General features: G+C 39.3%; 1 protein-coding gene across 4 annotated transcripts in view; it reads right to left on the reverse strand.

Annotated features, from left to right (window-relative positions):
• The window catches only part of LOC117267084 (ryanodine receptor 1-like), a 51,464-nt gene that overhangs the window by 13,071 nt on the left and 23,262 nt on the right, over positions 1–15,131 (reverse strand). Inside the window, exons 68-87 of one of the 4 annotated variants that reach the window (XM_033642735.2) lie at positions 14,733–15,053; positions 14,398–14,638; positions 14,156–14,243; positions 13,970–14,062; positions 12,781–12,795; positions 9,378–9,548; positions 9,174–9,233; positions 8,918–9,052; positions 8,553–8,665; positions 7,756–7,852; positions 7,558–7,667; positions 7,394–7,445; positions 7,204–7,296; positions 3,900–3,999; positions 3,722–3,801; positions 3,554–3,630; positions 3,358–3,431; positions 1,791–1,808; positions 199–279; positions 8–96 (exon numbers count right to left, since the gene is read on the reverse strand). In XM_033642735.2, the coding sequence (XP_033498626.2) occupies positions 8–96; positions 199–279; positions 1,791–1,808; positions 3,358–3,431; positions 3,554–3,630; positions 3,722–3,801; positions 3,900–3,999; positions 7,204–7,296; positions 7,394–7,445; positions 7,558–7,667; positions 7,756–7,852; positions 8,553–8,665; positions 8,918–9,052; positions 9,174–9,233; positions 9,378–9,548; positions 12,781–12,795; positions 13,970–14,062; positions 14,156–14,243; positions 14,398–14,638; positions 14,733–15,053 (2,108 nt within the window). The remainder of the gene's footprint in view (positions 1–7; positions 97–198; positions 280–1,790; positions 1,809–3,357; positions 3,432–3,553; positions 3,631–3,721; positions 3,802–3,899; positions 4,000–7,203; positions 7,297–7,393; positions 7,446–7,557; positions 7,668–7,755; positions 7,853–8,552; positions 8,666–8,917; positions 9,053–9,173; positions 9,234–9,377; positions 9,549–12,780; positions 12,796–13,969; positions 14,063–14,155; positions 14,244–14,397; positions 14,639–14,732; positions 15,054–15,131) is intronic. The other 3 variants (XM_033642795.2, XM_033642771.2, XM_078172435.1) reach the window with 3 other exon arrangements.

Below are 15,131 nucleotides of genomic sequence, written 5' to 3' on the forward strand. Positions count from 1 at the left end.
GTTGCACCTGAAGTCGGAGGAGGTAATCTACGGTACAAATGATGATGTTGATGGTAGTTGTGCTGCCTGTCTGTGTCCTCAAGTAGTTCTGGAAATCTGTAGCAACGTAGAGATTATTTTGAAAGATAGTAAACTTTCACAGTGTCTGCTTTAATCAAATCAATAATAATTCTCATTCATAACATGAGCTAATCTCACCGTTATTGTGACCCTCACAAAGCAGCTGCAAGAAACGGAAGAGGTCACAGGTGAACTCATCATCTGCCATTACTTTCTCATCTAAAAAAAGAAATGAACAAATGTGTTAAATAACATTCCAAATCAGGTTGAGACTAGACTAAATACAATGGTAAAAACATATTACTGTTTATTACTGAGACAGTTTGCCTGAGTATAAGCAGTGTAGGGATAATAAATAGATATTCATTTCTCCACTTACCATCTCCTCATAATGGAGTTTAGTAACAGACGTAGCAAAGCCCCCTCTGACCGAGTTTTGCTTCTGTTTTTTTTTTTTATATATATAATCCATTTAAGAATGAGTCACACTTAATTACATATATAATATTAATAGAACAAATACTGAACAATGGTCTGACAATGGTCTGACATACAATCAAATGTCAAAACATAGATACAAGAGGAGGCATCGGCATCGCATGCATGAAGTTAATGTAAAAACAAGTTGCAGTGAAAACTTCACACAGTCACATGAACATGTATAACATACACAGACAATAATAATGCATTGTCATACAAACAGAAAAACAGCATTACAGTTAAAACATTGCAGCCTTCAGGGGTGAACTGGTGCGTCTGGAGTTTTACTACTGGACTGATTCATTAACCTGTACATTACTTTACATTCTTATTATGCATAAAGAATGTAAAAAATATGTACTGAGATGAGAATATCAGGATTTTTTAGGTACGTATCATCCCATGTATAAAACCACTGCACCATTTTGACATAAGGGTTGTATAGTGTACCTGCCTGTTTAAATCCCAGTCCACCACTGGCCGTAATGTACACACACACAGACAGACAGACAGACAGACAGACAGACAGACAGACAGACAGATGCAGAATCATGTAGCACACACCGAATTTGTTCTGACATCTAATACAGACTTAGATGTCAGAGAGGTTGGGGCATTGTCCATCAAAATATTGAAGGGAATCCAGTGCCTGATACAGAAGTTCATCAGAGAAAGGGACTGTGCATATTTCAATTATATCAAAATGACAGTTTGAGGAGAGTTGAGCTAACGACATCTAACAGACTTGCTTTTAAATTTGAGAGTAGGTATACTTGAATCTACCAGAATACCTTTTCAATTTTTATGTTTAAATTGTTTTACAAATGATATTCTGTTAGATGTGTGTGCCAAGTCTTTTCAAAACTTGACGCACATTTGTTATTAAGATTGACTGCAGTCGCAGCAGTGTTTGTAGCTATGTTTACAGATATAAACAGCCTCTCTATAAATGATGTGACTGAAAAATGTGGAAGGAGTTGGGAAATAAGTTTGATCACTATTCATAATATAGTATGTTTCATGAAGATGTCACCCAGTATTTTATTTTATGAGCATAAGATTCCATTCATTCCCTTTTGAAATGAACAAGAGATGTGAGGAAGGACACACGCTATGAACATGAAAGATGGACAGAGGCATCCAATCCTCTCTTGGTTGAATTTTAGCGTTAGAAGAAGTGATGGAGTGAGAGGGACAGAGGAGAGAGAAATAAGAGGACAGGGAGGCAGATGGACAGAAACATGATTTACCCCGATCTAGGTTCAACTCTGAGGACCATGAAAGGAGGGACAAGGGAGAGGTGGCAGTGATCGTGGGGAAGGGAGAGAGGATCAGTGTGTTGACAACAGTAGAGGACTAAGAGATGAGGAGGGGGAGATTAACAACATTCCATGGCAAATTCATTCAGGTAGAAATTTCAAATGAACCTCCAGAATTAGATGACAAAAAGTTGGTAAAACAATAGGTGACTCCCAATCAACAGACAAGCTACTACTAGACATACTAAAAACTAATTCAAGTTATCTAATCCTTTAACAGTTATTAACCAAGTGTTAATACCTCATGTTAGGAGACTAATCATCCAATAAATTCAAATTGGATAGTAAATGTCGCAGATGTAAAACATTTAGAGGAAGATTAAATAATAGTATGTCTGTTTATCAATCAATGTATTATCTTGATTGATTAATTTATTTTCTGTGTTAATGGTGATGAGGCAAATACCTTATTTACACTGACTTGACCAGACATTTCTTGATTCTTGATGATTCAGATTGACCATTCTGACTCATTATACTGTAAAATGTGATACTGGATAGAGCAGAGTTGTCTGTGCCACCATTATCGCTTCAAAATGTGCATGATGTTGCTTAAAAAATATAAAATCCCCTTCGTTTTTGGCACCGGTTCCCACTAATCTATGCACAGAATAAACCTATTTGGGTTTTGTTGGTTAAGTCAAGTGAAGCCACCCAGATCTTTTGTACATGTGGAGCCTATTTTTCAACTATTATCATGGACTGGTTAGGTTCATTTTGTCTTCTTTTTAAAATTGTTCAATGTTTTCTTACCTTTATTTTCTTCTGTCTGAAGACAAGAAAATATTGAACAATTATTATCATGATTTTGGTTTTTACTTTGTTTATTTTGGCCTGCTTGCTGCAGTTGCCAATCTTACATCACAAAAATGTGCAGCAAAATGATAAGTTATCAAACAAAGTTATAACATCTGCATAGATTGTTTTTTGGATCATCTGTATAGATGATAAAGGGTCGGGCTATGATGTGAAATGCAGTCCATGTAGGCCGAGCAAAGTGCTGCTGTCATTACTTCTGCTGCTGGGTTGAAAGTTGCCGTACAATAAATAATGGCATCATCTGGTGCTCACTTACTTTGGAGTCGTTAATTGTCTCTGCAAATAATTTCCAAAGACAATTTGGATTTACTTTGAATGTAATTACTTTGTTTTGTGGTCTAACAGTGTACACAGTGTTCAGACAAAATGTGTGCCCGCGACACTTGTGTCCCATTGCTGTTGATTGTGTAATGACATCGGTGTGTTAAGTGTATTTAACAATGCAATCTGTGCCTTCAAATGATGCAGATAATCATTTACATGATAATATTTAACAATGACTGGGCCTGCTGTATCTTAGGCCCTTGGGCGTTTTTTGACCCTGTTAAGGTTTTTTTGGAGAGTTTTTCCTTATAAATTTATTTATAAGGAAAATATATTTATTTATTTATAAATAAAACTGATTGATTGAAAAATTTAATTGAATAGGTGATGTAGATTAAAGAGTATGGGGACTTACTAGTGCCCTCCTCTGACACCATGCCGAGCCCTTCGGCCTTGTTCTGCCTCTCGAAGGCATTTAGATCCAGGACACTGCAGAGATCACAAACCCATTATCAGATGTGTACTCTCCAAAACTTTTAAAATAATGTACATTTTGGAAGTCACTTTACTATTCAAAAGTTGAAAATTGCGTCAATTAATTGAAAACTGACCAGCAGGTCTGCATCAGTGCCTGGACACTCAAAAAGAAGCCTACATCCTTCTTATCCTTCAAGTACTCCAGCATTTTCTGACCAAAAAAAGAAGGAGTAATCCATAAAAAGTGCTTATTCAAAGGTAACTTCAAATTCAAAGTGACAAAATGTTTACAGAGAACATACCCTCTGAACCTCGCTGTTTCCACCGTTAAGGATAGAAATACCCAGTTTGAGGGTTGTTGTCACCATTGGGCCAGTTTCACCTACATGAAAAAAATGTCATTGGTTACAATAAACTGCATCGCAGTGCAGGCATGTTTGCAGGCAGAAAGTGTATCCTGAACATGGGGAGCGTGACCACCTTTGCAGGCGCTGATCATTTGCAGGACCATCTCTGCAGCACCACGATTATGAAGTCTGGATTGTTGGTACAGGAGCCTTTGTTTCTCCATTTCTTTTTCCTGTGGTGGACACGAACATTATGAGCATTTTGTGCTGCTGTTATATTTCACACAGAGAATTTAAATAGATAGAGTGGACTCTCTTAGGTCAGATATTTGATGAAGTATTCAGTGGCAGTCTTAAATAAAAAAACACCAGGATTGGGTGCTATTCATAGAACCATTACTAAGTTTGAACGCCAAGTCATTCCTAAGTTCTAAGTTACAACTAGTTTAAAAACTTAGGTTTTCATTACTTAAGAAATGTCTTAGCTAGAGGCGCAAAAGATACACTTTTTGTGAATGATATCTTTGTTTTATTTATGTCTGCATACATGGAGAATGAACTTTAAAGTTAGTGGTATTCATACAGTTTTGAATGACAGGGAAATATCTGATTATGCCAATCCAACTGATGTTGTTTGCTCCTTTAGTCAAAAGTAAGTCAAATATTATTGGCACATTGTTTCATACTGAGGCAGAGATTTACATTATTATGAAACAACATTTATGAAGTTTCAGGTTACATAAATATGGCAACTGTTTTACCTGTTTTACTCCTTACTGTTAGTTTGTTACATCTGGCAGTTACTGGTAAAGGATATTTACTAACTACTAATATTTGAGCAAGGACTAGCTTGTGTGACATAAGCAGTACATGTAAGTGTCCTCTAACTGACTTCCTAACCACTTGCCCTCAAATCAGAGGTGACTCTGTGAAGCAGAATCTGATGGTGTCCAATTCATTGCATTACACTCAACAAAATGTTGAAACTGTTGTTGAGAATCTCATCTTTGTATATCCAGTACACAGCTAATGGGGCAAGCACTGATGCAACCAGCTCCAGGTGTTTAAATGTAAAAAGAGTTGTCCATTCTATCCATTCATAATCTAACCATCAGTCTAATCATTTAATTCACATTCACTCTTCATTCACTGGAGTCCCTAACTTTTCACTTAAACATGGTCTAATCACCTTACCTTTTCTTATCTCAGTGATCCATGAACGTAGCATTACACATCTATACATGAAGTGATCTTTAAAGAGAAAGTATCTACTCTGTTAATTAAATAATATATTCAAAGTCAGGTCATAAGTTTTCCCTTTGTTTTATATCAAAATATTCTGACACTTACTGTTTACCTTCTTTTCTCCTCCATGTACAGTAATACAGTCTTTTTACAAGCATTTGCATTATGTTTACAGTCAGTTCACAGTACCTGTCTGACCCTCGCACACATTCAGTCACCACACTTTATTAGTCATGGAGTTGTTACTCTACTTTTTCACGTTTGCCGACTGGAGCAAGCGTTAGACTACAGGAAAACAGCCCCATTGGCTCAGCATTTTAGCCGTATAGTTTACCAAAGTGTGTTTATTGCAGCAGCCCTGCAAATAAGACACTTTGTGCAAAAGCTGTAATCTCTCTGTATCGGAGATATTTTTATTTGGCATTTCATAGTAGTGTGCCTCTGCTTAAAGAAATGGCTTGAAATATGCAAATTTTAAAAAACATATTCTGGCTCCAAATGTTTTTTTATTTTTTATTTTTTTTATCTCTACTTGCGCTATTGCACAATTCTTAGTATTGAGTAGTATTGAGCCAACTGGGAATCAAATTCTTCTAGGAAGGAAATGGCAATCAAATAAATATCTCTGAATTCAGAAGACAAACTGACATTCCTCTGTTCAGCCACATCACAAATCAACTTGTAGCATCCCACATTTTAAACCCCTAACACCCCCCCTCCCTTACCCTCCCTCCCTTCCCACATCCAACCCCCCTCCCACCCACCCACGTATGCCTGGCCATGCTCTACCCACTATGTGTCGTGCAGTTGGACCTCAAACTGCAGTCCCTAACTGTCTAAGGAAACCTGACTATAAACTATGCACTGTATCATATATGTGACTTTTAAAACTACAAGTATGTGTATGAATGTATAACTTTTAACTCTGCATGTACTACACTGGCTTTCACTGTAGTCTGTCAGTATGCTATGTGAGTGGGGGAAGGGAACATTGATCAGTAGCATTCAGTTAATAAAGACGGGTGTTATGAAGGTGAGTGGGATTACATGGAGTGATGGGGAAAGAGACAGAGAGAAAGACAAATGGGGACAGCTATATAAACTGGGAGGAATGACATCACTAGTTGATGAGTTTGTGTTAAATCACACTCAATCATTTTCAGTAGAGATCTGAATTTGAATGGCCTTTAATAACACAGCCAAGATCATCTACAGCCTTTTTGTACAATCTTTTAGTGTGTCTAACTCCCCAGTTTGATATAAGCCCTCACACGTTTTGAAGGCATTTTTTAAATTTATATATTTTAGTAGTTTAAAGCAACAATACATGTTGACAAAGCACAACTGTCAAACAAACAAAAAGCTTTTTTAAATGGTTCAGCTCCAGTTGCTTTTAACAGTGAAGTCGGTACTAGATGTCTCAATGAGTACAGTGTCTGGGACTCATAAACTTGTCACAAGGAATGTAATAAAGTCCGGCGCAGTGGCAACTGGTGTTTCCTTTCAAAGTAACCCATAAAGTATAGAAAGCCCCACCAGTCCACTCTAATTCTATAAGCAGTACAGAGTAAAACTAGAAGAAAGGACAGTGTGGTAGGCTGTGTGGTATAACAGGAAACATTTTCAGCCACATTTTTCTAAGGCATTACTTGATTTTCATAACTTTATGCAAAGTGATTTACATTGTCCATCAAGCCGAGTTGATACCTTAATTTTAAGGAAATAATTATTAGTGATGATTATTAGTTTGATTATCTTTATTAACATTGTTGATGTTAAATTATATTAATTTAATCTAATAAGACCCAATCCAGATTCAAGGCACATTGACTAATAAGTCTAAAACAGTAAAGAGTACATTTAAATACTTGCAGTGCATGTTAGAATTGGAGTACAATAAGTTTTGTCCCAAATTATGGTGGGATTTGAGAAGATTATGGCACACAAACAGTAGTAAAAAACATCTGGATTGGAGCTTTGAGTTTCTAAATCAAGCAACTCACAATGAATGGAGCAGAACATACCAACAGGAGAGACAGAGGACAGACAGAACAGACGGAGGTAATGAGACAAAACACAGAAAGAGAAAGAGATGTGCTTGTGAAGTAATGCTCTGATGATGACGTCACTCAATGCGTTGAGAGCTACCGCTCCACTGTGTTCCTGGTCCCCAGCCCCTGGCCGCCCATTACCAGTTCTGACTGTCGCACCTCAAAGGACATCTCATCCTCAGCTTTTTCCACCCCTTCATCTCCCCCTTCTTCTTCCTCACCAATATGGCAACTCTAAATAAATGGAGAGGAAAAGAAAGAAATATAAGTGTTTCAAAGTATATTACGCACAAACCTCAACGCTTGGTCAGCAAACCTTTCAAATACTTACCTTTGCCATAATATCTGCATATGCCATATACAGATGATCTGTATCAAGTTTACTGAAATAGAGACAACAGAAGACAATCAGATAACAAGGAATAACATGCCACCCTGTGTTTATACCACATTCCTGCATTTCAGTGTTGTTGTATCAGCAAGGACCTCTCTAACCTCTTTTCTGTTAGAGCGGTACGACTGAAATGCAGAATAAGCTGGTGGAGGGGATCCGGCTTTGTTTCTCTTTCTTCCTCTTCATCTCCTTCCTCCTGCTCCATTGCTTTCTGGGATGTAAAAGCAGATGAAGGGTGAGTTATGGCACAGACAAAAAAAACAATTCAAGATTAAAAACAGATGTCAGATGACACTCACAGATAAATCATCTATCATCCTGTCTTCAAATGAGTAACCCTCAGAGTGAAGCCAGTTGCGTTTGTATCCCTCGAGGAACATGTTTGACGCTCTGTGCCTGCAATGCAAAAAACAAAACACAACTAGAGTTACCACCTAACATTGGTATGCCTCCGCGAACCAGTCAAGTTGCAGTTACAATGTACAACCATGTCTATGAAAGCATGGATGCTTCACACTCTTGGTGCCCAAGATTAGTGTCACCGATTCAGTATCTGACCAAATGTCTCCCCTTCTGTGCCTGAGTTATAATGTCGAATAATGGCTAGAAAAGTGCAGAACATTATGATGTCACAGTGAAGCTGACCTTTGACCTTTTGCATATAAAATACCATGACTTAATTTTATCCTATTAGACATTTGAGTGAAGTTTTGTCATAATAAGTGTATAAAATCTTGAGTTATGGCCAATCACGTTTTGTGAGGTCACAGTTACTTTGACCTCTGAGTCCAAGTAGACATTTGTGCCAAATTTGAGGAACTTCCTTAATGGCCATCTTGAGATATTGCGTTCATGAGAATGAGACAGACAGAAGATCATATGACCTTGACTTCTGACTAAAAAAATTCTAATCAGTTCATCGTTGAGTCCAAAGAGACATCTGTGCCAAATTTTTGAGAATTTCCCTCACGAGAATTGGACAGACAGACATACGCATAGACAGACAGACTGACGGACAACCTGAAAACGTTATACCTTATTGTGTTTGTGAACACCCAAATCAGTGCATGTCAGTTGAGTCAGTGTGGATCCTCACCTTGGAATGTTGTATAGTGGTGTCATCCTAAAGCAAGCGACCACAGCCCTGCGTCTCTGCTTGGACAACAGTTTGTGCCACACCATCTTTTTGGATTTGAACGGGTGCTCCGTCTGTACCAAAGAAGGTTATAACAGTGTGGCCAAAAACTTTTCTATGATAACGTTTTATGGACAGCAGAAAAAGCCTAAAGTCATCATTTTTAGTTTTTTAACTGATTTCCCATATCAGTCAAATATTTTAAAAATCTTATTTTTTCAGAGCTATTTCCATCTCTGTCAGAGGTTCCTTCTCATGCTCCATGCTGAAAAGACAGTGTGTGTCTACAACAGTTAGTACAGGTATGGCTGAGAATGGCAACTCACCACTTCAAGGTGGTAGAGGACAGCAGAAACCTCCTGTACTCTCTTGACAACTTTCACTGGAGCGTCAGCATCTTCAGCCTTCCCTGCCATCTCCTTGTAGAGGGCCATCTGCCAGCGCATGGATGGGTTGTCCACCTTTGCACAGCACAGGAATACACAGCTGTCTGATGTGTATTGTGACTGATTATCTATTAGCACAAGTCTAATTCCTGGAAGAAAATACCATGCTCCAGGACTAACAGTCCAGGAATTATACCTTGCCCTGCAGATGAAGGTTGTTCTGCAGGAACTCTCTTACTTCTTCATCAGTGTCCCTCTGTAAAGTAAAAAGGTTTAGCACCTACTGTTCCCCTAAGAATGGTTATTGGTTAATGGTTTTTAATCACAGTATTTAACATGATAGAAATCAGACAACAGATGTTTACCAGTATCAAGTTCATTCAAAGTCAGAAAAAAATACCAAAGAGTATCGGATCTTGGCCAAGTTGATGAGCTCCTGGTCGGCAGGAGAGCACATGTTGAGGCCTATGGGGAGCATCTTTTTCAAGGCAGCCACAATAAGTGAAGTCTGCACAGAGTAACGATCTCCACGTCTTTTCTTCTTGGTGCGTTCAGTGTCTGAGCCTCCACCCTGAGAAAAGGGACAATAACCAAAAAGCATTCACAGTATCTCATAAAATGCCAGAGGTATGACACGACAGTTACCACTGCTTTGTATCGAACACATTGCAGCCTTGATTCAATGCCAGGCATCACTTTCATGGATATAAGACCTCATTGGTAATTAACTATTTTAACCATAATGCTAGGAATGACTGCAACACCATGACAGCAAAAATGAAACTGATATTATGAACAATATATGCTACTGTACTGTATGCTACTGACTGAGCACTTCTACAGTGCTGCAAACTGTCCATTGTGCTATTATGCAAACAGTCAATCTCTCCATTTAGAAATACCCAGCTACATTCACTGGGGAATTTACTGTCGACAATGTGTAAAGAAAACGTATTTCCTGTTATTCCCGGAATATAAAAATCATTGTTTCTCTGAGCTCAGACTGGTAAGTAGAGGGTATAGTGAAAATGTGTGGGCAAAGTGGGGATATAGCTGGAAAGGGAAGCTGAAAGGAATGGGTTTTTAAAAAAAAGTAAACCAGTGAAATTGCATTTACAAAACATGCAACAGAAAACAGATTTCATTCAAGTGACAACCCATCCAGCATTCCATGAACAGGATAAATAGCTACAACAAACCCATATGCTTTCCTCTAACTGTGGATTTAATGTAACAACAGCAGACCTTGGTGATTATTTAAAATATTAGATGAAGTTACAAAACAAAATTCGTGATATTAGAGTTAGAACTATTATTAGCAGGCTGTTAGAAGCACACACCTACTGTAAAACAAACTGTCTATGGGATATGTCCCTGTGCTCGCCTCCTGAACTACTTTTCAGTTTCTGTGAGAGTTCAGTTCTTCTGTTAACTGCTCTTTCTGGAGTCCTCCAAGACGTGTACATGTATGTCATATAATATATAAATGCGTTTTGGAATATGAATGTTTAGTCTATTAAATGCATGCTCTAGAGTAGGTCACATGGTATTTCTATTTGCGCCATAGAAATGAAGAGAACAGACTCACACAGTAACAGCCACCTCACAGAAAAATGTAGGGTGCACAGTTACTGGACTAATTGAGAGAACCATATAAGTAAATCTAACGTGGGGATTTGGCGACCGTATTAATAAGTGATATTGAGACTACTTACTACCACTGAGATATTACACATATTGCTGCTAAAAAAGTACTAGATGCTCCTAATATGGTCCACTGAGCTTCACAAAATTCCAGTTATTATGGGGTTGTTTACAGTGGCTTATGTATAAGCCCTTAGCTTGCCTTGTAAAAATAACAGACTTAATAATAGACTAGATTTTACAGGTAGCTCCTCAGACACATACAAAAAGCTACAGCTTAATAGAATTTTTTTTTGTCATATTTGTTAAAACTGTATCTATATTGACACAGCAGTACATGAGATATAATCCATTCAGAGCCCTGGAGTGTCTAACGCAGCTGTCAATCATTACTCATGAACTAAAACTAGATTCTTGATTGTTTTGTACATGGTGGCCAGGTCACAAACTTTCTCATTTTAAAAGTTTCTGAAAACATTCGAGACGAGAAATAGACAACACAGGAGCAGAATATTGATTTATATTTGATTAGCACTGCCTTGTCTGACAATTTAACCACAGTTCATGAGCAGTGATTGACATGATTGACAGCTGTGTTAGTGATACCTCGGCTCTGATTGGTTGCTTTTGGTGAGCCGCAGTAGATTCTCGCGAATGCCATTAGAGGCAGAAGAAGGGACATGATTTTGTTTTACAGATTATCTGTATTATGCAATACTTTGTGGATGTAGTGACAGTTTCAGCACTTACAACAAAAAGTTACCAACTATAGTTTTAAGGCTGAAATTAAAAAGCAAACAGAAGAGGCCTTCTTTTCATTTTAGGTGGGCTATCATTCAGACTTGTACAATTAAGTTAATCCTGGAGGCCCTACACCCCCCATCCAAGATAAATAAAAAACACTTATCAGTGCCAAGTGTACTAACTCCATGTGTCAGCCACTGCTTCTGCTTCAATTCAGAGCCAGACGCAGGTGTGTTATGGAAGACTAGTTCAGAGGAAAAAGAGTGCAAAGCATTTTGGGGAATAATATCAACAATAAGAGTGAATTAATGTATTGGTTAGGTTCATGGTCATTTTGAGCACATTCTAAAAAAGGGAACCCAACAAAATGTTTTAAGAAATCTGCTTCAGTGATGTTAAGTATCGAGTCATGTGTTAGTGTGGATACTAGGGAGTGTAAAGGAAACTACACCATGATGTGCCATGGCATTTCCAGGGAGGAGAGAAGAAAGAGCACAGAGAAGACTAACATCATCCCCTAGTGGCAAAAAGCTGCATTACAAAAACTACAGATCAACCATCCTCCAACGCAAAGAAACAAAAGACATACTAGAAGACTCCACCTCAACTACGATCAGAAAAGAGCAAACTCAGTGACAGGATGATGGCACTGTGCTCTCACTGCCAGCTCGGGCTCAGTGTAGAGCCCAGTGCCATGAGCCCAACTCTACAGCTGAGTACTTTCATCAAGCGCCTCCAGACTCCCCCCCTCACACACTGGCAGGACTGGGGATGGCCCGCAGATGGGGACTTCCCATATGTCCAGTGATCCTGTATGAGAATGATGTGTGTTTCTTGCTAGTGTATAATCATTACCGTTTTTTCCTATGTGTAATTTTGCACTAATTAAAGTCTGTGAAAACATAAATCAGTTTTGTGTAAGACATGAAATGATCTAGTCAAAGACTGTTTGTCGGTACACAAGTGCAAAAACTCACACACTGGGATACAGCAATACTAATGGCAGTGTAAGTGGATCCAAATTCCATCTGTTGCTCCTTTGAAGAGACTTCTGGCTGGGATGTTCACATTCTATTAATATGTAGTTAACTGTTTGCAGTATTTATAGCAATGACAGATTCTCAACTGAGTTTTGTTCCCCTCTTAATAGACTGCTAAGTATTTATGGCCAAGCAGATACAGCTGCAAGGACAAAAAAAGCATTTGTCACTGCCACTGAATAAGTTGTCTCGGGTCATGTCTCTCTAAATGGAATGTGCGTGTCTTTATGTGTGTCTGTGTATTTGTGTCTTTGTGGATGTACTAGAGAGTGTGTGGATCAGATGTGCCAGTGTGCTGGAGAGGTTGATGAAAAGCTCCCCCAAAGTGAGGTGCCATGCGGTCAGCACAGCGGTCGTGCAGGAACAAAGTCTAACCTCTGAGTCCCCGCCCTGGAAACCCAGCCGCAACCCAAAAGAAGAGGACAAGGGACAGCCAAAGAGAGAATATTGTTAACACAGCTGCTATCGTTCTAAAATCAATCCTCCAAAAGTTATAGAAAGCTTTGCTATGTATAACCAAGCCCAATAAGCAAGAATATTAATGTACTGTACATATAAATAATCAGACACTACCAGGAAATTAGGCACTGAAATCCTGTACCTGGTAAAGAAGGTGCATAAATGCCTTTCTGTTTTAGGTTATTTGTTGGATTGTAATCTGTGACACTGTATTCTGAATTTCCTACAGCCATAGTAAGAGTAATATATAGACTGATAAATGACCATCTATAACTGGCTGAAAATGGTTGGTAAAGTAACAAAATCTTCAAATCACGATAAAAAAATGAGGGCACAAAGAAAGAAACACTTAGACCTTGTTTACACCTGGTATAGCATGCATCTTAGGTGATTGGATCACAAGTGGACAGCTCTAAGTACAGGTGTGAATGCACCAAATGCGTCCTGCATGCATGCATCTTGAGGTCCTTAATGGCCACATTCTTTCAGCAGTGTGTATGCTAATGTGTCTCGGGCCACAATGAGGGACCGCCTATTCAGCTGTTGTCCTGAATAGCAGAGGCAGTGCTGAAGGACCGCACTCTTCCTGACAGACTGTCAGTTCAATGTCTGCCATTGTTTGTACAAGCTAACATAGAAGACGCTATTAAACAGAAGGTCACACCAACATCAGAACTTCTCGACTCTGATGTTAAACCCATCAGAAGCTGTAAGGTAATAGCTGTATGATGCTAACAGTTAGTCCTGTTACTGTGTGTGTGCAGACTTTCACCAGTGAGTGTATAGCAGAACAAAACTCCCACCATTTAAAAACAACAACTTGTTTGGCATCTGCAATGGGAAATTATGTGCGTGTTTATCTGCATATAGAGCAGAGAAGGGAGACTGAGTCACAAGTGGTCACTCAAGACTCACGTGGAGACGCATTCCAGTGCCAGGTGTGAATAGACAGACTTGCAGCTGTCCACTCGTGATGGATCACCCAAGATGCATGTTAATACCAGGTGTGAACAGGCTCATACAGTTGTTTCACAATACGCCCGATTCGAGATCTGACACTATACCAGCCTCACTGCAGCACTGGCTCTGCCTCTCAACAACCCACCTTGCTCATTTTGCTCTTGCTGTCAGCAGTGAGGAATGACATGTTATTGATCTCATTCATCACCACAAAGTTCTGCTCTTCCCGTTTGAAGTTCTACAACACAGAGAGAGAGAAACAGGAAACACACAGTGAAGGATGCCAGGTGCAATAAATGACTCCCATTAAAGGCCAGATGAACATACTCACATGAGATTTGGACCAGAAAATAAAAACCTCTCCAACCATTCGGAAGAGCTCTTCTGCATCTGGGTCTGGGCATGTCAGCCATCTTGCCCTGTAGCAGAACAAATTACTTTGAGTCTACCCTAAGTCAGTTTTGCTAAGTGACAATATATGGAAAGTTAAGTGCATTATGTTATAATTCTGGCCACATCAGGCAGGATCCACTGTTCAAATGCTTTAATATGTTGGACTTAATTTAATTGTACCTGTTGTTGTCCACATAGCGAATAAGTAGAGGGTAGAGGGCATACAAGTCTCTGCACAGGACAGCAAACTCATCACGTATGGTGCCGTCTTCCTCATCCCCCTCCGATTTTCCCTCCATCCGCAAATGGTCCTCTTCAGCCACCACCTTTGACGTGCGTTTCTTCAATTTCTCCATTGTTGGAATGAAATGAGACTTGAGCATTTCTGGCTTTGCCCTGCTGACAATGGGCTGTGAAAACACTAACAGAGAAAACAAATGGTGTCACCTCACTTGTACAGAAACTCACTTAGTTGCACACTGCGACACATTGAAAGAGCTTGAAAAGGTGCTCACCAGCCAACCTCTTCATCCAAGAGGCTTCATCAATACCCAAGTTGTTGACTACAATCTTCATGATGCTGCCCAGCAGCTGATTAAGGTGTTCTGACGTGACATCAGTGCAGATCCGGCCCTCCATCTCAGGGAAGTTCTCAGGTCCTCTCTCCCACCAGCGAGGCAGGTAGTTACACAGCATGGGCAGGGTGATTTCAATTACATGAGGCATCTCAGTATAACGAGCTCCTGACTCTGCCAAGTCCCCGATCTCCTTTAGCAGGGCATCCAGCTCCGGAATGTCTGGGCATAATTCCTGAACCTCGTTGGGAAGGCCCAAGACTTTGGCATTGACAAGACAGATAGTGAAATTAATTAAATTCAGAAATAAGACTTTGTCAGACAGAAAACATATCTGAA

This window comes from Epinephelus lanceolatus, chromosome 11 (genome assembly GCF_041903045.1).
Source record: "Epinephelus lanceolatus isolate andai-2023 chromosome 11, ASM4190304v1, whole genome shotgun sequence".
NCBI lineage: Eukaryota > Metazoa > Chordata > Actinopteri > Perciformes > Serranidae > Epinephelus > Epinephelus lanceolatus.